Source organism: Panicum hallii, chromosome 7 (genome assembly GCF_002211085.1).
Source record: "Panicum hallii strain FIL2 chromosome 7, PHallii_v3.1, whole genome shotgun sequence".
In the NCBI taxonomy this organism is placed as follows: domain Eukaryota; kingdom Viridiplantae; phylum Streptophyta; class Magnoliopsida; order Poales; family Poaceae; genus Panicum; species Panicum hallii.
Window position 1 is genome coordinate 45,319,819 of NC_038048.1, and position 22,308 is coordinate 45,342,126.

The following is a 22,308-nucleotide window of genomic DNA, read 5'->3' on the forward strand; positions in this document are numbered from 1 at the left end:
CCGATCACGTCGGGTTGTTGGAAACGGAGGCCGGCCGCCGGCCGGCGGTCTCGGCTGGGGCCTGAGAGCGGGTCGACACCGATCGCCCCGACCCCCATGATGTGCAGCCTTTCCAACCGGTGGACGGCTGGTTCCCTCAGCTCAGATCAGACCCATCACGTACGTCCATGTAGGTAAGCGAAATGGATCAGGAACCAGGATACCCGTGCATGGTCTACGACTACGAGAGCTGAAAACTAAGCGTGCACGTGGCGATCGCGGTCACTCGGAAAACGTGGAAAACTAAGCGTACCCGTGCATCGATCGAGCGGGCTGGCTTCTTCCAGGCCACGGGGCAACCAACCAACTTGCGGCGAGCGTGCTGGCGCATTGACTCGAGCCACTGTGCATGTTTGGCGTCAGGTATGGTATCCAGACTGTAGAGATACGACGGATCGACCGATGCTTACAGGGAGTAGAACTGTACTGTCCGGTGAGCCAGACCGACAGGTGCCCCGTCGTGATACACGACGTACTACGCACGAGAGACCACCCAGCGTAACGAAGCGCGGCTCACTCGCCGGACACGCCCCCACGAGAGATCATCTCGGAATTCATCACGCATGCACGCGCGCGCACGGCACAGTGCCGTAGCCTGTAGCAGGGCGCCGCGCTGAGTCCACCCGTGTCAACCACCGCCCGGGACCGGTGGCCACGCGGAGGGAGGCCTCCCCGTCCCCATCCAGCCGCGCGCGGCCGCGTCGCCGACCTGCGCCGCCACAGTGCGGAGGATACCGCGCGGATCGGCCGAAACAGTCGCCGCTCCAGCAACCCGCCGCCAACCGGCCGGCCGGCCGGCCGGTCAAGCGGCCGCCGGAGCCCCCATCAATGCGCCGAGCCCGACCGCGCACTGCTCCGCCATGCATTCCGTGCAGTGCGTACGGCCGGAGAGCGGCCGCTGCACCTCGCAAGTACGCCGGGGAAACCAAGTCCATGGCGCTCATCCGGGTCCGCGGCGTCGTCTTGCGGCGGGCCACGGAGGAGAGGAGCCCCACGCACAGCGCGCGCGCCAGGTTACGTGCCACCTACCGGAGGAACCAGGTGTACCAGCAGGGTGCGTATCGCGATTGCACAGGCGCTGGCACCTGCGGCCGGAGGAGCTCGACGTGCCAGCGGCCGAAGGCGCCTAGTTTGGCTGGCACGCAAAGTGCAGGAGGGCCCACCGAGGCTCCATTAACTGCGGGCCTATTTGTGCTGTGCTCTATGATTATGGATGGGAGCGGACAGTGATCAGTGGAAAATTAAGCTGAGCTACAGTTTCAGACGGTGTATAAAGACCGAAACGTAAACTTCTATTTGGACCTTACATTAGGCCCACAGGCTATATAGGCCTAAGAAACAGCGACCTTTCAGCGTATGGGCCGAACTGGGCCAGATCTCAGAAAACACATTGCGTGGGCCGAGCTTAACTCTCTCAGCGACTCTGCTGCCTCCTGCTCCATCTCCGCCGCCGCCATGCCCGCCAACACGACCTTCGCCGCCGCACCATGCCCGCCGACACGCTGATGTTGGCTCGCCTCCGACTGCGACCGCCACGTCTGCTCGGGCGGGAATCATACGACCATACACTGCGCTTTGCTCAGGTCATCTCGATCAATTCCTCTTCAAAACGAGATCAACGTTGATTTCACCATGCACCTAAAGAAGAATGCGAGAACAGATTGGGGGGCAAGTTAACAAAAAGAAGAGTCGCATCGTACATTCCGGGGAGAAGATACAGATCACAGGTTCCAAGTTTAAGCTTGCGATCGACAGCAATAAGAACATACACGGTTGCCCTAGTATCTACATCCGCACGACCACCGCCAACCGAAAAAAATCCGGCCATCCCAGCCTCCAAAACGAAGGTGTCATCATATATCAATCAGAGGATGCGCCTGCACAGCGCCGTCAGACACGGTGGTGCTGCAACTGCAGCAGCCGCGAGTACGCGCCCTCCGGCCGGGTCAGCAGCTCCGAGTGGCTGCCGTGCTCGACGATCCGCCCGTCCTGCACCACCGCGATGCGGTCCACCCCTCGGATCGTCGAGAGGCGGTGCGCCACCAGGACGGTGGTCCGCCCCTTCATCAGCCGCTCCAGCGCCTCCTGCAGCACGCACTCGGACTCCGCGTCCAGGGCGCTTGTTGCCTCGTCCAGCAGCAGGATGGCCGGGTCCTTGAGCACTGCCCTGGCGATGGCGATCCGCTGCTTCTGCCCACCTGAGAGCTGCACGCCACGCTCGCCGACTGCTGTCTTGTAGCCGTCAGGAAGCTGGCTGACGAAGCCGTGCACGTTTGCTGTCTTGGCCGCCTCAATCACCTCCTCCTCAGTTGCACCATCCTTGCCGTATGCAATGTTTTCTAGTATGCTCGCTGCAAAGAGGACTGGCTCCTGCTGCACCAGGCCAATCTTGAGCCGCAAGGACTTCAAGTTCAGCCTCCTGATGTCCTTTCCATCAATACTGACTTTTCCCCCAGTCGGATCGTAGAATCGCTCAATGAGAGCGATGACAGTGCTCTTCCCTGAACCGCTTGCTCCGACTAGAGCTTGGCTGCGCCCTGCTTGGATTTTCAGGTTGAAATCCTTGAAGATCTGAATGTCCGGGCGTGCTGGATAGGCAAAGTCCACATGCCGCAACTCAATGTCCCCTCGGATGGTGGTGACACGCTCCGACTCTGGATCATCAGGCTCAATTCTTGTTGCCCTGTTGAGGATGCCAAAGATGGATCGGATCGATTCACCTCCACGGACGATCTCTGGGGCTAGGCTCACTGTCTCAGCTACGGAGTTGGCAGTCACCACAAGGACAACAAAAACCTTGATGACCTTGGAGAAGGTGGATCCATGTGACCGGACGAGATGAGAACCATACCAGAGAATGAGCGCTTCCGAGGAGTACAGGCAGAGCTGTGAAAGGCCAAACAGAAGACCCGATGTCTGGCTACGTCGAAGAATTTGCTGCTCTGGTATGCGCAGTTCATGGCTGAAGAGTGACAAGATCTTGCTTTGAGCGTTGAAGGCAGCCACGGTGCGGATATTGCTTACTCCTTCACCTGCGACCATACTGCTCTTGGCATGCGCCTTTGCTGTGTCACCAGCAAAGCCCTTCATTGAAATTTGCTGAAAGCATAAAAACAAACAACATTGTCATTTTAGACACATGAAGTTGCATTCACTATATTATGTTCTAAAAGAATTATTCTCATTTTGACAGATTTTTCTAATTAGCTAATATATGTTCTTATAGATGGACTTAGTATATTGGGTGCATGGACTTAGTATAGATGCACTAGTATATTATGTTAAGTTTCAACAGTGAAAGGAATAGATAGATCACTGAAGAGTAGGCCAAGAAATTACCTGGGCAAAATTGGCAAGCACAAGAAGCGGGAAAGTAGCCAGAATAAGGAGTGCCACTCTCCATTCAATGATAAAACCGACAACAAATGAAGTCATAAGGGACGTCATGTTCTGCAGGATGACTGATATTCTCTCAGCTATAGCCGACTTCACATCTGCTGCATCAACTGCTAGACGAGCAGCCACAAGACTTGAGTTGTTTTCTTCTTCGTCAAACCAACCCACTTCATTCCTAAATATTGCTGCAGTAAACACAGTCAATATTCACACTATATTCAAGTTGGCACCACAAAAACTGATTGTGGAATGGAGATAATACATACCGGATAACATCATCCTCCTAACCCTGGTTGTAAGATTTTCTCCCATGATGCTGAAGAAGTAATGCTGCACAAGATAAGCAACAACGGCATATATGCCTGTGCCAATATAGATGAACACATATAGCTTTGTTTTCTTCTCCATTTCATTGGGGTCCCTGTAGTAGAACACATCAAGCATTTCACCCATAACAATGGCAAATGTTGGACCAATAAATCCCGAAAGGACAGAACCAATGGCGCCCAACACAGCATAAGGCCATTCAGGAGCATTTAATTTCAGGAGCTTCAAGAAGTAACCACGTGGTGCTGGGTATTTGCGGTCATTATCTGCATTGGAGATCATCTCGATGCGTCCATCTGCTCCAGTACTGTACTGATAGCTCAAGTTCCTTAGACTTCCAGACCTCAGGCTAAGAGATTTGGTGGAAAGTGAGCTTGTCAAGTGCATCGATCGTGACCTGCGGGTAGATGCACCTCCAAGATCCCTATTCCGTGCTGATTCCTGAAAACGGACCAGGGAGGCATATGCTCCAGTGCTTCCTTTTGCTAGGAGTTCATCATGTGTCCCAGTCTCAACAACTTGGCCTTGTTGGATCACAGCAATCATGTTCACGTTTCTTATAGTGGACAGACGGTGGGCAACAACTACAGTCGTCCTCCCAACCATTAAACGGTCAAGAGCTTCTTGCACAATGCTTTCTGAGTCTGCATCTAAAGCGCTGGTAGCTTCATCAAGGAGCAGAATCTTCGGGTTCTTCAGCATAGCACGAGCTATCGCTATACGTTGCTTCTGACCACCAGAAAGTTGGGTGCCTCGCTCACCTACCTGTGAACAATAATATGATAAAGTTAATATTTGTTGGTTACACTCAACTACATGTACCGAGGGAAATATAGACGCACCATTGTGTTGTAGCCATTTGGAAGAAGAGATATAAAACTATGAGCATTGGATGCAGTCGCTGCAGCCTCAACTTCTGCAATAGTGGCATCTGGCTTTCCATACAGTATATTCTCTAGGATAGTGGTTGCAAAAAGTGCAGGTTCTTGGTTTACTAGACCAATCTGATCTCTCAGCCACCTCAATTGGAGTGTTTTTATGTCAACATTATCAAGCAAAACCTGGCCTGCAATGCAGTGAAGTTTTAAGTTTAGAAGGATCTATACATTCACAAAGTGTAAAAAACAGCCCCTCCGAGGCAAAGCATTTGTTACCTTCATTAGGATCATAAAACCTTTCTATCAAAGCCACAACAGTACTTTTTCCAGATCCACTGCCTCCAACGACCGCGACAGTTTTACCAGCAGGGAAGAAAAGAGAGAAATCCCGAAAGATCATAACATCAGGCCTTGAAGGATAACTGAAAGTAACTTCCTTAAATTCTATGTTTCCATGGACCTCAGCCAACCACTTTCCATCCTTGTGATCATTGACTATAGACGGTTTCTGGCGAATGACCTCAAGCAGTTTGTAACCAGCAATTTTCCCTTTGCTGAAGGCTCCAAGGTTTGAGAAAGCCTGCCCAAGGCTCCTGCAGAAACAAATTAAGCAGTTATCAGCTCATGGACAGGGGAAAACAAATGAAACAGAATTATCATAATATCAACATCTTTTTTCACTTACATGCCACCGACGATTGCAGAAAAGATTGCCGTAAAAGCCTTTCCACCATCAGTCTGCCCATTCCTGATGAAAACACCAGCATACCAGAATACCAGTGCCCAAGACATGCATGCTATCCCATAAGTACATCCGATCCCAAGACCTTTAGCCATCCCAGCTTTGTAACCGAGCTTCAGTGTGTTCTGAATCGCCTCAGAATAGGAATTGAGTGCTTTGCTCTCTCCGACAAAAGAGTAAACTGTTCTTACTTGGGCAATTGCCTGTTCAAGGATGTTTCAGTCAGCATTTAAGTAGATTACAAGCAACTAATTTTTTATAAATTGCAAGATGGTTCAATAGGCAGTGTCAAGCAAAATAATTTGAACGTTATTCGATAAACAAATAAAAAGAATTTGTTCCACCTATTGCTGGTATTATAAATAAAAGTGAAACTGCACAAATCCTAAGGCAATTGGGATTTGCATATGAACATATATGTAGTTTTGTTCTATAAAAGCTATATATGTGGTTCCCATATGGAAAGAATCAAAGAAACAAAAGCATGCACACGCTTCGTGTTATCAACAGTTGATCATCTGCATCATATGGCTAAAAATGGTAACTCAACTTCCATATTCCTCAAACACTGCATGTTACATGTTTTCCAGTGATTGTCTGTTACCCACAACAGAATCAGAAGATATTATCCCAACAAAGTTGCACACTAAATTTTATTCATACAGTGCACCGCAATTGACAACCTGCATAAGAGATACCGCAGTTGAAACTGCACGCAGAATTATTACTCATAATATTCCAACAATCTACTAATACTAACAAGTAGGTCAACAGTGTGTTCTTCACACAACAACTTAATAGTCATTTTGTTAGGCTTAGGCATAGCCTGCCAAACCTACTTGCTTAGTAATAAATTAGTCAGGAAAAAGTCCTTTTGCTATTTTTACTGAGCCATCAGCCTAGTGCAAATAGCCACTCTTGATCGAAATCCATATATAGAGTCGTAGAAAATGGGATGACAGCACCACAACACCAAAAGTTGAGCACACAAGTCCCGTGGAAAGGAGAAAGCCGCAAGCACTGCCCCCACCAAGTATTGGAATGGCTCATAGGATTCCCAAAGCATGCAAAGTTGAAAAAGAACAAATCGCATGTTGGTCAGTCGTCTTGCAGCATAAAAAAACAAGATTTTTGGCTCCTAATCAGCAGACAGCACCAATAAAGACTACCTACCCACCAGTCCAATTCCCTCACAAGTCCAACCGCGCACTACGGAAATGTATAGAATAATCTAACACGAATCCTAATCCTAATCCAAGAGGAATATATGTGATGACACTAAGCAACAGTGCAAAGAACAGGAACAGCAGCTGCCAAGTTCCGCACGGGAAACACGACGGGAGGCAGAGATGCCAGAGAGTCTGTTACCTGCTCCGCGACGACGCCGGCATTGGCATAGGACTCCCGGCTCTTGGAAGTGAGGCCAGTGAGCGTGTACGCGTACAGGCCACCGGCAAAGGCAATGGCGGGGATGACGGCCACGCTGAGCAGCGCTAGCCGCCATGCCGCTACGAAGCCCACGACCAGCCCGGCCAGGAAGGTGGCGATGTAGTGAATGAAGTTGCCGACCTTCTCGCCAATGGCGTCCTGCACGAGCAGCGTGTCGGTGGAGACGCCGAACACGATGTCGCCCGTGCGCGCGTCCGTGTCGAAGAACCCCACGTCCTGCCGCAGCACGGCGTCCAGGTACGCCTTCCGGAGCGCGATGACCTGCCGCTCCCCGGTGTACATCCAGCACGCGATCTCTGGAAAACGAAAGAACGCAGCTTCAGACAGTGTGCAGGAATCAAGAATGTGTTGAATGCACAAGATAGCAACTTGAGTACGGAAGGTTGCAGCGCCATTGTGTACGGATGCAGCAGGCACACCGCTGGCATGGACGCCGGCGAGCTCGCTTGCCGGATTCGTCGACAGGAAAACGAGACAAACATGGTCTAGTTCTAAACTTTTCCCCGTCTGGTGTGATGGCGACGGGACTTGTGTCGTGAGTGGGGTGGTCTTCGAGATGCCCCACCGGCCATGACTAGATCCTATTTCGCAAATAGGCCCCTGTACTCCATTACTATGCTTGAAAAGAGCCTTGGTGCGTCGGAGAAGACAGCAAGTGATGGGGAATCGTACGGAACTCGAGGGGGGTGGGGAACAGCTGATGGATAGAGGAGGTCACCTGCGTAGGAGGAGGCGCAGACCACCAGCCCGAGGTAGACGAAGTAGAGCGCATACTGCAAGAAGAGAGGATGAATCGCTCTGTTAGCACCATACATACAGGCGAGTTGCGACGAGAAGCGGCGATCTCGGCGGAAGAAGGCCTCTACTATCAGAGATAGGCGGCTGGTAATGGCAAAGTTGTTTTAGTGAGCAAAGGGAGGAAGAAAGTACGGACCTTGGCGACTTCGTCGGTCATGGTGCGGAGGTCGGTCTGGTTCTTGCCGAAGCCGTTGATGAGGTCCCCGAACAGGAGGAAGAAGAGCGGCATGGCGGCGCCGTGCGCCAGCGCGCCCAGGCTGCCCGCCGCCATGAGCATGAGATCCCACTTGTCGGCGAACGAGAAGAGCTCGTGGAACGCCACGGCCTGGTCGGCCCTCTTCTTCCCGTCCCCCGCCGCATCGCACCCTCCCCCTGCTCCGTTCGCCGGCTTCTCTGCCTTCCCGTCCGCCGCCGCCGACTCCGCCATCGCAATGCGCTCCCCCGCCCGACCTCGACAGTCGGCAGCGCGGCTCGCCGTCCCGCACTCTCAGGCCGCCGCCGCGGCGCCCTGCGGCATTGGAGACGGCGTCGCCGCTTTTGCTTCTTGGGCTGCGGTGGGGAGTGCCTGCCTGGGCTTCGCCTCGGTATCAGTGACGTGCAGGCGAGGTTTGTGGGGGTGGTGGACTGGTGGTGGCGGTGGTGGTGAGCTTTTGTGTTCCGCGCTGCGGTGGTCAGGTCAGAAGCTAGCGCGGCGTCGGGGGGAGTGATAAAGAGGGGGCCGTGCAGTGTGGGGCGCGGGGTCAGGAGGCAGAGGCAGAGCCCAGCTGCGCTCACTTGCGGTGAGCTTTACCACCTGCTCTCCCCTTTCAGCTCAGCAGGATGCAATCTGCAGATTTTTAACCCGATTGTTAGGATATATTTGGTTGCTGTTGCGTGATATCGGATGTTTACATATTAATTAAAAGTATTAAATATAATTTATTTATAAAATCTATTGTATAAATGGAAGCTAATTCGCGAGACTAATCTATTAAATCTTATTTGTTCATGGTTTGATAATATTATACTACAGTAAATATGTGCTGGTGATAGATTAATTAGGTTTAATAGATTTGTATCATAAATTAGTCTATATTTATAGAATTAGTTTTACAATTAATTTATATTTAGTTTCTTAATTAATATTTAAATATCCGGGCAAGAGTGGCACGATATTGGGCTAGTGACATGATCACCGGATAACAGTCATGCTCTACCGCAACGTGCATGCCTAGGTTAGTGAACGGTGCCAAGAGCAATCAGACGAAAGAAAACCTCGTTGATCGGCCCGGCCGGTTGACCTTGACCGGCATCCCTTGCAGCCAGTGAACGGCGCCTTGGGGTCACTGGCGGTGACGGCACCCGAGAAGGGCGCGCAGTGCAGCGCATGGGGAGGAGTGAAGTAAAATAAAGAGAGGAGAGAGAGAGCGCGCGCGCGCGAGCGAGCCGGTGGACCAGCGGCGGAGCAGAGCACAGGCAGGGGTCGTGATTCCTGAGTAGCTAGCACAGGCAGGCACAGGTCGCAGCCTCTGCCTGCCGCTGCGTATGTTGCGTTGCGATTCCTCATCAGGTCACGGCGCTCCGCCCATGTGCCCTGCCCTCCGCTCGGCTCCCCTCCCCGCCGTTCGGTCCCGTCTGGCTCTGGCCTATGGCAACTCGGCAAGCCTGCCGCCCCGGCTGGACTGGGCGGCTCTGCGCGGCCGCTGCGGCATCGGCTGACGGCCGGCCCGGCGGCGCTCGAAAAGCTGCTCGGCGTGAAGGCGGCCGGCCGGACGGGCCGGCCAGCGGCCGTGCGCCCGTGTGGCTCCGGCAGAATGGAACGGGAGGCCATTGGGCTGGCGCACGGGGTACTCGGCCGAGTACCCTGGCTGCCGCATGTGCCGCGGCCGCACAGGGCCCCTGGTCCTGGGGAGCCGGTCGTGTTTGGTGGCGTTGTGCCCGTTCGTGGGGAGCGTCAGATCGTCGGGTCGTAGTCTAGAGGCCTAGAGAGAGCCGTTAGCTAGCTCACTGTGGACGACGATAACTCCCGGCCGTCCGATCGATCCAATCACGCACGGCGGAGGCACGCGCCGCCGTGCTCCACCGCCGCCATCAAGGCTAGACGGAACGGTCCCGTTCGTCCGTCGCGAGCCTCGCCGTCGACGGGGAGCACGGGAACAGCTTGAGACTGCCGTGCGGCGAGCACACGTCTCTGTTACCGTGCGTTTCGTCGATCAATCATGCGCGGGTTACCGACGCTAGAAAACACGGCGCAAGTTGCGAGCGCCGAGCCGACACGATGAACATTGACGGTACCCGAGCCGACGCGCCCCTGGACCTGGAGTTTCGCTTCACCACAGGGCACAGGCGCGCTGCCTGCAAATGAAGGTGTTAGGACAAAGTGAGCTTGGTAGCGAGCTGCTAGAGCTGATTGATGATGGCGGCTCGGAGAAAAGCGTGCCCTCCACCGGTTTGCACGCGAGCTAAAATAATGGGGGCGCCACGTGGGCATAAGTGTACTTTTCACTAGACTGATCGCCAAATTCCCAATCAGAATGTGAACCCAAACTTTGACAGCCACTGAAAGCTAACTGACGCCGGCCGTAGAAACCATGGCCACGGCAGCTCCAAGATTAATAATACCCAAACTTTCAAAAGAAGAACTTTTTTTTTAAAAAAAAGAGAGAGGAAATACTATCATGGCACGATAGCACAGAGACAGAGAGACTCAGAGAGGTTAGTGAACGTGCGTTCTACAGCGAGGGCGACAAAAGATGAACAGCCGCCTTCTTTCCTCGCACCGAGGGATCTTTGAACCGGGCGAAAGCAAAATTTGACACAACACTTAGCAAAACACTTAGCACTCGCCGCAGCTGCTGGCGATGGAGACCCTTTTTGACCGCCCGTGCAAATTGCAGCGCGCGTGTATCTTTTCCGGGCGGATCGGTCGACGACGTACATGGAGTCATGCTTCGGATTTGGTTTTGTCGATCACGACGTTGATGGCTACGCTAGCATCTTGCAACCGGGCCGTGTTATTCCTCGTGGTGACAGCGATTCTGGCCTGTCGAAATGACCAACCGGCTGGTGGATTGGTGCGTCGTGCTTCCAGTCAAAGCCTCACTGAATATTTTGACTGCGCGCTAGCATCACTCTGTTGTACTGCTGGTCTGCTGCTCAGATGGCTTCAGTAGCTCTAATAATTTACAAGGGGATAGACGGAAAGGCGTTTCAACAGTTCTGGTCGATCAAATCGAAGACAAAGGCCTGCTACTTAGTTGTTGGTAGTAGCAACTCGCAAAAAAAAAAAGTTGTTGGTTGTAGCAGGATTGAGCAGAGGTGGGTGCCTTCGTGGCTTCAGCTTCAGTAGTAGTAATTTACAAGGGGATAAACATGCAAGCGTTTCAACTGTTCTGAATTCTGATCCAATCAAATCGAAGACAAAAAGGCGGTGAAATAAACAATAACCGCCCTGCCGTGCAGGATGGCTGTGGCGGAAGGGCGAGATTGCAGAAATGATTGGAGCAGCCGGCAGCCACCAGATGATAGTTAGGTTCTACAAAATTTCCAACTCACAGTGTCAGTATGCATACACATATATAATAAACTGAAACTGCTGCTACACAGTGGCATCCTGTTGGGGGGCCTCGCTTTCAGTTTCAGATCGTCACTCGGTCAGTGCCCCGCATGTTTCCGAGCTGCTCATCGCCACGCTTTACAGGGAAAACCAGATACGCTGATGGATAAAGCCGGCGTGTTTTCCCCCTCTCTCTCTCTCTCTCTCTTTTCCTTTCTTTCAGCTCATCAAAGGGTGGCGATGGCGATTGAGGAGTAAACAAAAGGCTGTGGCGCTCCGCGTGCGTCCTGGACGGCCACGACACCCTTGTCTGCCTCCTCCTCCTGCTGCCCGCCATCAAAAGCAAGGAGCTGATGCGATAGTTGTCGTGCCAATTCCTTTCCGAAAGGATTCAGATTTCAGACGTCCCCTCCCCTGCCCCCGAACCCCTGTCCCGTGCAACTCCTCCGGACGTTTCCTGTATCGGCTATCGATCGCCCGTCGTCAGGCTGGCTGCTCAACTGTGGCTCGGATACTTCTCCGAATCCACTCCCATCGTGCGCATCTGCTTGGAAGGTAGCAGCAGCAGAGCATACGGCCACACGCTAGCATAGCAGTACAGCACGAACAATGGAAAAAGGCGAAGCATTTTGCAATAAGAAATGCCGCTTGACAGCTTCGGCAGGGCGATCCTGCACGATCTGCAGAATGTTTAGGGCCATTTGATCGATCTGTCCAGCTGCCGCACGCTTTCCTCGTCACTCTGAGCTCTCTCTCACTCGAGGCAGGAGCACAGCCAGCCTTGCCTTCGTACGGCAGCTTTAGAGAAGGTGACCCCCGTGCATGATTAGGGTTTGTGGGAGGCATGATCCTCCGCCGGAACGTAACGTTCATGGCTGGTCCCCCGCGATGTCGAGGATTAAGCTGGACAGAGCCAGGGGTGCTGATCAACACTGGTCTCGATACCTGGCTTCCATGCAACACCCCAACGACTGCCGGTCGCATACGCTTGTCCGGCAGAAAAGGTCAGGGAAAAGCAAACAAAGGCTCCGAGCTGTGGCACCGCCGGGCGCGCACGCTTCCCCACCGCAGGCTAGCTAATTGTAGCATCGCCATTAACTAATCGCTGCTACTATAATAACCCAAAGGATGGATAGACAGCATCATTGCGCTATCTGACCGTCTCCGTCAGCCATAAGATAGGGTGAGATTGATTGATGAGAAAGAGTCTGGAGCAGGAGCCCAGATCAGGGGTAAAAGTTCAGAGATCTCGCGGGAAGGAATCATCAGACTTGCGTCCAAGCTTTCGCACGGTAACCGAGCGTTGTTTACAAACACGCATGGCCACGGGATTTCAGGGCAGAGGCATGGCCTGCTGATTGTTGGGCTGCAGGACGCCACTGTGCTCGAGACTATTCAGATGAGGCAGGTGCAGTGCGAGCAGCGTCCAGTTTGTTTGGGGGAGGGGAGGGCCCCGCTCGGCGCTCTGTTCCGTGCTCGCGAGAGTCGTCCGGCCTACTCTGCTCTGCCTCGGCCGCACGGCGCGGCGCGGGCCCAGGCGAGCGTACGCCTTCTGTTCTCCGTGGACGATGAGACGATAGAGCAGGGGAGACGAGCGGGCGGGCGAGGTGATTGATGGCGCGCCCTGCTCGACGCAGCATGACACTCCAGTCCGCCGCTTGTCCGCACCCGCCGTCCTCGGATTCATCCAACCAATCATGATCTCCGGTCAGGTTGGCGCAGGATCCTCATCATGTTGAGCGCCGCGCTGGTTGCGGCGGCGACGGCGAGCAGCCTTTGGCGATCCGAGGTGGCTTGGCTCTACCGCCTCTACTGCATCTGCATTGCCTTGTCGGTGGGTAGGACACGGTAAAAGCCGCGCAGTAGCTGCGCCTTTTTTTCTCCACAGGTGATACCAGATCGACCGCTCGCTGATGCTGTGAGCCTGTGACCCATGTACCCGTCGCAGTGCCGGGTACGTATCCCGTTGGAATTGTTTGCACGTGTGTGGCGCAGCAGAGTGCGTTCTTGAGCACCGCGTCTGAAACTCCGAACAGCAGAACGGAAGACTGAATGCGTGCGATTGCGTTATTCAGAGGATAGGCAGACATTTTCTTTTTTCTAAAAAAGAGAGAGAAGCAATTGAGACCGGTACTGGAGTACTGATCGAGTATCGGCATGATCCATGATGAGATGAGTGATCAGTGGACGTTGTGTTAAGGCCAGGGCTCCCTGCAGCTCCGGCTCCACCTGCGGATGGCGCTGTGGCAGCATTGTTTGGTGGAGCTGGCTCTTTCGCGTGGTTGTAGGCTTGTAGCTACATGATCAAACTGTTTCTTCTTTTTTCTTTGGCCGACTTTGACTTCTTCTGTAACGGGATCTAGCCATCTAGGTACGGCGTCCAGAGAGAGGAGAGTTACATTACATCGAAGAGACGCATCATGCAGGGAGATGAATGGAGGAGTGGGAGCAGTCGTTGGCCGAGGCAGGCATGGCATGTGTACATTGCGTCCTGTGGCCTTGTCAGTCTGCATACTTCACGTAGCAGTGACAGTAGGTGCAGCGGTAACCTGTCCCTGTCGGTGCCTGCCGTCTCTGTAGTCTGTACATGCTGACTGACTGTTGCTGATCGGAACATTTCAAAAGTTTCAGAGACCAATCCACGTACCAACGAATATTCGCAAAAACAGTAATGAGACACAGGCCCAGTACTCCATTCTTCAATCTCCCCCAGTCCACCACCACAGTCCACTTCCAAGTGGGACCGCGGCCCTTCTCAACTCCTTGAACGATCGATCATTCCCAGGCTCGCAAGCCGGCCCACCAGCATAAATGCGAGCCCATCAACGGCCCCCTCGACACGACGAGACCACCACCGCGGTTGGGCCCAGCAGTCGGTGACTCGACGTCACTGCTAGCGGACCGGTGCTCCAGCAAAGTGGGATCCAGCGACCCAGAGCCGGACCCACCCGGCAGCGGGAGAGCGCCGTGTCGATTCGCCTGGGAAAGGCAGCCGGCCGGCCCCACGGTGCCATTTCGAATTTCGGGCTACCGTCACCGCCGCACCACCCAACAACCCCCCCAACGTTCCTCGCTCCAGGGCGTTTCAAACTGGGCGCCGCCAACGGATCTGCGGTCAGGTTTACTTAAGGTCCGGTGAACGGACGCGAGCAGAGCTCCACAACCCAGACTCGAACGCCCCCAGTCGCCCAGCGCCGCCGTTTCGCGTGGAGGCGTTTCGAAAAGTTGTTTCGCAGCTCGCGACCGAGGGGGAAGGGGAAGGAGGCGATGGCGGCGGCGGTGTCGAGCATCGGGATCATGGACGGCGCCTACTTCGTGGGGAGGGGCGAGATCCTGCACTGGATCAATGCCACCCTCCAGCTCTCCCTCGCCAAGGTCGAGGAGGTCAGGCCCCCTTCTCATCCGCATTTTTTATTGGCCACGCTTGCTTGGTTCGATTTGTCAGGTTAAGGGTTAGGGTTTGATCTGTTCGCGAGTAGCGCGATCTCTTGTTCGCGCCAGAGGATTGCGTGGTTTGGGAATGGTTGGATGTGTGGCGCGGTGCGGAATTTTCTGTTGATTGGTTGTTTGTTCCTGCATTGCTGCAGGCTGCGTCGGGGGCGGTGCAGTGCCAACTGATGGATATGGTTCATCCCGGAGTGGTGCCGATGCATAAGGTTTGGTTTCGATGCTGCTTCCTTCTTTTTCGTACCAGCTTCTGACTTGATTGATCTGTATTTTGGCACGGACGCGTGGTGTTAGGTCGTTCAGTTGATTGTAACCACTGTCTTTTGTGCTTGTTTGCAGGTTAACTTTGATGCGAAGACCGAATACGATATGATCCAGAACTACAAGGTTCTTCAGGATGTGTTCAACAAGCTGCGTATAGTCAAGGTACTGACTGCCAGCCTTTTGATTGCGTGCTTGATGCATTTCGATCTGCGTAGTTGTATATGATCTTCTCTTGTGTTTGCCATTGGGAAAAAATGCGTGTACAACAGTCAGGCTTCTGTGGTAGCTTGTGTTCCAATTTGGAATGGATGTGTGTAAGTTCAGGGAGACATTAACAGTGATATCACTGTATAAGAAACTTTCTGCATGGCGATTCCATTGTAGTGATTACCGAAATTGGGATTTAGCTCTTCTATGTGTAGATTCTTGTCTTCAGCACTGCTGTTTGGTTGGGTGCAGCACACGTACAAAGTAGTGTGGAATCTGGCAGACTTGCATGCTGTTAGACGACACTGAACACAAATACCATTTTCGATATAATGTGATCAGGTGGTGCTAGATAAAATGGACAATGGTAGTGGTTGTTTCCATTGTTAATTTTGTAGGGAAACCAATATATCACTAACCTTTTCCATCTACTTCCACAAAAGCATCAATAACAAATTTATGCTACCAGAATGTTAACTGATTTACGGCTCTTTTTCTAACACTAACAAGAGCCAAGAGTGCTTCATCTGTGTCATGCTGCTGTCATTTCTAGTCATTTTGCAGCATAGAAGTTCTTTCCTGCTCTGCTAGATGACTATTTTTTTCTTGCAGAATATTGAGGTCAACAAGCTTGTTAAAGGACGCCCATTGGACAACTTGGAATTTCTTCAGTGGTTGAAAAGATATTGTGATTCTGTGAACAATGGAATTATGAATGAGTACGTGTCTTGAATCTTGATTATGTTGACTGTAATAAAAATTTGCCCCTTACAGAGGAATTGAGAAAACTGTCTTCTTGTTTCAGAAACTACAATCCTGTAGAGAGGAGATCCAAGGGATGCAAAGAACGTGGTTCAAAGGGTTCCAATAAGTCATCTAAATCATTGCAGGCCAATAGACTTTCTGGTGGTGATTCAGCTGATGGAGGTGACAACAATTCATCTGACCTTTGATTAAGTGCTCGCCTATAATTAAATAACAAGGCTGCGTCTAGAAACCATCGTTTTTGTTTTCGGTGTAGTTGGATGCATATTATTCTGAATAAAATTGCCATAATCCCTATTGTATTTTATATTAAACCGAAATAATACACTACATGGAATGTCAGTCACTTGTCTGCTTATGCCTTATTAATATCTACATTCTGATCCGATTACGCAGGCCCTGGAGTTGGAAAAGTATGTAACACTTTTGCTGAAGAGCATTACATAGAACAGATTCAGCAGCTGTCTGAAAAGGTGTGGATTATTTACTTTAGGATTCAATTGATGTACATTATATTTAGAGCCAGAGTCTTTTCCTTTGCAGAAAAGTTGTTAGCATTTCTAGTAACCGGCATGACAGTCCACTCTGACTTCAAATATTACATTATCCGGTAGCTGTTTACGCTGATAGATGTTGCCTTTAATTGAGTCATCCCATGAGGTTGTACTTCACAACTACAGCAGCGATGTTGAATTAACTTTAGCTGCTGATATCTCTACTTCCTTTGTTGAATGCCAGATCGCAGACCTGAAAGTTTCTGTGGACAGCATGGAGAAAGAAAGAGATTTCTACTTCTCGAAGCTTCGTGATATTGAGATACTGTGTCAACGACCTGAGTTGGAGCATCTACCAGTGAGAAAAAAAAAATTAAGCTTGATATTCATGTGTTTGCTGCGTATTCGAGAAAAATATTCATGTGTTTTCACAGGGTTACTGGTTTATGCCCTTTCTAGAATGTTTCTCCCAGGTTAAGGGAATTAAATGCAAGGTTCCAAGTACGTTAGGAACTTGCTTGCAGTTATCCATATGTAATATGCTATTCTGCTGTTATCCAAATGTAGTTTGCTAGTCTGTTATCCATACGAGTGAGTTGAATGCCATCTGAACTCTCATATGATTCAGGAACTGAATAATCTGGGGTGGCCAACCTTTTTTTTTTCTTCCCCTTTTGAACTGCAAAATGATTTCGAGTTATACTCCTTGTTTTTGTTTCTATAGGTGATTCACTACTGACCTGAACTTTCTTTTGACAGATGACTAAAGCTGTTCGGAAGATACTTTATGCGGCTGATGCAAAGGATTCACCACTACCTGATGCGAATGATATAATCAGCAAGTCACCGGGCTTGTTCTCAGATGAAGCTGAGTGAGATGTGCACGCTGCATGAGCTAATTTGCTGCAATCATCGTAGTTCTGAATCTGTAAATGAGTAAATAACATTTGACATGAGCCGTCGTTGCATGTCAAAGACAGTTTTCCTGTAAGAACTTGCTACTTGCGAGTAGTTAACTAGTTATGGTGCATTCATGCTCAACATGCCAGTTCCTTTATATCTTCCCGGGATAGATTTTGTTCTGTGATCTTTGGTTACCAGTAGCTTATTTATCTAATGTTCAGCCTGCACGAAATTCTTCAAGATTGGGGTTGAGAAATGTTTAGCATGATTGAACACGCAACCCTTCTGCACAGGAAAACTTCCAAGTTCTGTATTTGTGTGATTCACCACTACCTGAGGCGAATGATATATAATCAGAGTCTTTAGGCTTGTTCTCTGGTGAAACCGAGTGAGATGTGATGCTACATGGGTTTTGTGGTCATCATCTATGTCGCCCAGCGTAGTTCTGAATATGTAAATGGGTAACATTGATGTGGTGCCATCAGAACTCCAGCCTTCTAGCTACGCTTTACAGCAGGCAATTGTCATCTATTAACTATAAAAATGGGTGGAACCACTCCTGGTGAAATCTTAGCCAACTCATAGCGCACTCGTCCAACAAACGGCACACAAATCAGAGTCTGGAATCGAGCAATGGCACATCGTTGCAAATACTATTTAAAATTTAAGAGGCGTCCATCTTAGAACCTAACATGTATTTTTCAATTCCCACTCACACTGAGCCGGACCTTCCCAAAGCGCCGGGTTCCCCGTCATCTGAAGCCCTACGCCTCACCTCGGTACCTGTAGAAACTCAGGGGAAGGCAAAATTACCATCCAACGCTATGGGTGGACCAACTACTGGCGAAAGCAAATCTCCAAGCATATTGCCCGGCAACGCTTAATGGCAGGGGAAGACTACGTACCTGGGACATAACCTAGTACCATTTCGTGTCTACCAACCACCGTCGAAATGTATAACATTGTATGTATCCATGCGGCGGCCATTGTAGGCCTCAGAATCTGCAAGTATCCCAACATTAGAATTACAACATGGCACAAAAGAGGAAGGAGACCATTCATATGACAAAATATAATATAATGAGTACCAACCTCATATGCCTTGGTACTCTTTGAAACCGCCCTGAATTTCTCTTCCAAATTGTTCATTTTTTGCTCAAACTCGCGCCAAGAAGTGTTGTCTTCGTCCAACACTAGACTGTAGTTTGGCAAGCTATATCCAACGTAGTTTATATTTGCCACGGTGTCCTGAAGCAAGATGCGGCCTACTGCGGCCACGCCTCTAAAAGCACCAATAAGTGAAAAAATGGACTCATCGTTGAACTTCTTATCATACGCGTCCTTTACTAGCTTAACAAAGCTGGATACATACATTGCGAGGGTCTGTATTTGAAGGGAAAAAATTAATACACAATACCAATAAGAAATGAAAGCTATCCGCATGACTGCAGAGTTACCTGCTTTGTTGTACATGAAGAAATTTCATCACGCTTATCAAGTCTTGAAGCTGCAGTTTCCTGGAATCATTTCAACATGAAACAATTGTGTAATAGCGCACATATAAATTACAAGATATGGAGTGGCGTTGGTGGAACAAAAAGCCAACACTATTACCATGACGCTGGAAGCTAGCTTCACACCTTTAGTAGCTATCATGCAAAAATACAATGAAAAAGTTGTGGCGTCTATGTGCTGCAATTTCCACAAAATCAAAGTCAACATGCATGGAGAGACCCAACACTTTTCACTAAACTTAGAAAGATAGCCAACGATTTTGTGCTAAATATTCAACATCCCTATAACGTTGATTTTAGGACGGTCATAAAAAGGATTGTATACAGGATGCTTTGGAAACAATTTTTAGTGATTATCATCTAACTTTGGGCATTTTTGCTGCTGGTGCAGTGCTGCTAATAGCTCTTCATGCAACTAGTTTACCAAATTTATTAGAAAGAGGGCTTACAAAAATGCTGCTATGACAATCGCACATTGCCTTGTCATACTCATTGATTTTCTCTATGTCTTCTCGAAATGGCATATCCTTTGAAAACAAATAGATGCGAAACAAGCATTAGAAAAATAAATTCTAGAGAAGGATAAGTCATTCATTTCTTCACCATGATCAATGGAAAGAAGGTGCATGTTTTTTGTTAATCAAATAATCATAAAGAAAGATTCAATCATAAATAGAGTAAGAATGACCTTATCCAACTTTGTTTACCAAACAATCGTGAACAGAGAAATGTTCAACTACAAAATAGGAGAAACACTCACCTTTTCCACCTTTTTCAACTCAGAGTAGTTCTCCGGATATATCGCACGGAACATCTTGACCTGTTCCTCAAGCTAAATTGAAGCAACATCAACAAACAAAAAGTCATATAAAATAAGATGGACTTGGGAACATAAGTAAGACAATAACTCTCTTCGCCCCCAAGGAACATCACTTACAAAGAAATAAAAACTATATTAATTACTCTATGTGATGAGTTGGCATATCATTTACTCTATGACACCATATTCATTATTTTCAGGGTATGAAGATACGTTGGGACAACATATTTGATAGATTAAATGGTAGAAGGAAAAAAAATAGTTTTGAGTGCCGTTGCCCTTTGGAACAAAAATAAGAGTTCAGTAATTCAGTCCATCTCACTTCAAATTGAGATCGGGCTGTTAGTTATGTTTCTTTTTATTGTGCCAATGTCCTGCATAAAATATGGAGTATGGAGAGGTTACTTTCTTTAAAGAATTGAAGGACTCAAACATAAGTGCCCCTTAGTACAGATATCAAATTAATTTGGAAATTTTTTATTTTGATGTAACTGTTGATGATCTATCTAGCTATCCTTAATACCAGTTAGTACTTAGTAGAATACTGGTGGTTTGGAGTTTTGCAAAACTTGGCTGGCACAACAATTATTTGTTGCGCACTGTTGCTTACATAAACATGAACAACTCTGGTAAGAGCACAACTCTGGTACCCCTGGAAGTCTGGGTTCAGAAAAAGAACAATGAAGTTACTCGAAGAGAATAAGAAAAAAAAGGAAAAGAACGCCGAAACTGAGGATGGAGTGGCATACACTCATCTCTGAGCCATGTACTATTTACTGAAGCTTTGGGAGTTTAATTGCCAGCCGAGTTGATCCTTTAATAAAACAGACTCTATATATACTAATTGATCTCGGGAGATCATTCACTTCAACAGCAACTAACAAGAAGCTTCAGTGTACCGAGGTCGACTCATGAAGCGTTAAGCATATAACTGAAACTAGTAGATTCTAAAACTTATAACTCGTTCCATGAATGCTGGTACCTCCTGCTCAAACCGTACAGTTGGCTCCATGCTCGTCAGGTGAAGTGCCAAAGGGCATCGAGAGGGGGAAGGCCAGTGAATTCGTTCGATTCGGTTGCGTGATAGGTGTGTTCTAGGTTTCTAGCTAGGGCATGGGACAGGCAAGCTGGAGGAGAAGAATTTGTTACCCTGCGCTTAATGCTGTCCGGATCCAGGTCGAAGGGCTCTTCATCGGCGCCCTTCTGAGCGCAGATCGCATGGCGGTGGTCAGTCCTACCCGTCGACGTCTTAAGGTTGAAGAGGGAGGCCCTGCCTCGCCTGCCGAACGGCTGGACAATGCGTGGCGACAAGGTGCTGAAGCCCGCGGCAAAGCCGGATGGACACGGCCGGAGCGCGGCCATGCCGAGAACTTAACGCCTTCGATCGATGGTGCGGCGAACTTGGAAAGTTTGGATGGTTTTTCTCGGCGAAGGGGTCGATCGGTTTGCTTCTCTTATATCTCAGCTATATATCTATCGTCGTGCTTTTGGTTTTGGAGATTTATTTAAAAAAGATGTGATTCGTGATACGACTCGAACACGTGGCCGGCTTAAGGCTTTAATCAGTTTTTAGTCGGACTCTTACACACACCCTGATCCGTGTCATGTTATGGAATCATGATGTGACTTTAATCAGTAATTTGTCCGTCTCTTTGACACAGCTTTTGCTTACATTTTCTTTTGCCTCTAAATTATTTAGAGTTACAATCCTTGTAATTTCTAGATGGTTTACTGCTGACCTGAAGTTTCTTTTGACAGTTGGCAGAGGACCAAAGCGGTTCAGAAAGGTACTTATCTATGCAGCTGGTACAAAGGATTCAACAATATAATCGCCACTGTATGCTTCAGGCGAATGATACAGTCACGAGGCTATTTCTTAGATGAAGCAGAGTGAGCCAATTTTATGGTTGCCATCAACAATCCTGGTTCTGAATCTGCAAAGTTAAAATGAGTGAATAGCATTTGGCATGAGCCTCCGTGGACGTCACAAACAGACTTATGTGGAGTGCGTGGTTTCCTCTCTGTGATCTTTTTGCTCGATGTTATTTATTTGATGTTCCTGCAATGAAATTCCTTAAGGCTTTTTTTGAGAAGTTTTTAGCATGATAGTACACGCAACCTTCTAGCTAGCCTCCAGCAGGAACATCCAACAAGGCCGACCAACATTTTCATTTTACATACAGAACAGGTGTGGAACCATTTGTGAAATCTAAGCCAATTCAAAAACGCATCAAACAAACGGTAAAGGAATACTCGTTTGGCCAATATTAGCTTTAGAAATTAAGCAACGATCCAATGACAGATAGGCGCTCACATGAACGCTAATGATAAGCTTAAGGATGTCTAAGAAATCAAACAACACAAACATACTACGACTGAACTAACAACTCCATCCTGACGAATAGAAATAGAGTGAACTACGCCTCACTAGGCTACGCGATCTTCTTGGTCTTTTGATCTCGCCTCATCAGTTAGCTCCGCCTAGACCGAAGCTGTACTTCTTGCGAGCCGCCCAGTACAAGGCTGTGTAGAAGACGGCAGACATTACGACCAACTCCTTGAAGAATGAGTACTTGTCAACGTCGGCGGCGGAGAGAGGCGCCATCGGCGCAGAGTACTCGGGTAGATCGACGCCCTGGAAGAAGGTCTTGGTGACGAGCTTCACTCCCTCGATGACGTTCGCCAACGCATCGGCCTTCATGTATCCCTCATCTGCTTGACCCTCCAGAA

General features: G+C 49.5%; 3 protein-coding genes across 3 annotated transcripts; 1 reads left to right on the plus strand and 2 right to left on the minus strand.

The window, feature by feature from the left end:
• Positions 1-1,692: 1,692 nt before the first annotated feature.
• Positions 1,693-8,299, minus strand: LOC112901081 (ABC transporter B family member 19-like). The gene is made up of 9 exons (XM_025969914.1): positions 7,766-8,299; positions 7,550-7,604; positions 6,751-7,127; positions 5,326-5,585; positions 4,917-5,233; positions 4,605-4,828; positions 3,702-4,527; positions 3,379-3,620; positions 1,693-3,138 (listed from the first exon to the last, which is right to left on the minus strand). The coding sequence occupies exons 1-9, from the start codon at positions 8,054-8,056 to the stop codon at positions 1,930-1,932; spliced, it is 3,801 nt and encodes a 1,266-aa protein (XP_025825699.1). The 5' UTR covers positions 8,057-8,299; the 3' UTR covers positions 1,693-1,929.
• A 5,973-nt stretch (positions 8,300-14,272) lies between these two features.
• Positions 14,273-17,403, plus strand: LOC112900026 (microtubule-associated protein RP/EB family member 1A). The gene is made up of 8 exons (XM_025968725.1): positions 14,273-14,548; positions 14,752-14,820; positions 14,951-15,037; positions 15,695-15,801; positions 15,888-16,009; positions 16,244-16,320; positions 16,586-16,699; positions 17,101-17,403. Exons 1-8 carry the CDS (start codon positions 14,432-14,434, stop codon positions 17,215-17,217), a joined length of 810 nt encoding a protein of 269 aa, XP_025824510.1. The 5' UTR covers positions 14,273-14,431; the 3' UTR covers positions 17,218-17,403.
• Positions 17,404-18,400: 997 nt separating this feature from the next.
• On the minus strand, positions 18,401-20,940 carry LOC112900880. The gene is made up of 7 exons (XM_025969660.1): positions 20,728-20,940; positions 19,519-19,590; positions 19,208-19,285; positions 18,859-18,936; positions 18,702-18,761; positions 18,484-18,627; positions 18,401-18,442 (listed from the first exon to the last, which is right to left on the minus strand). The coding sequence occupies exons 1-7, from the start codon at positions 20,938-20,940 to the stop codon at positions 18,401-18,403; spliced, it is 687 nt and encodes a 228-aa protein (XP_025825445.1).
• Between the last annotated feature and the right edge of the window lie 1,368 nt (positions 20,941-22,308).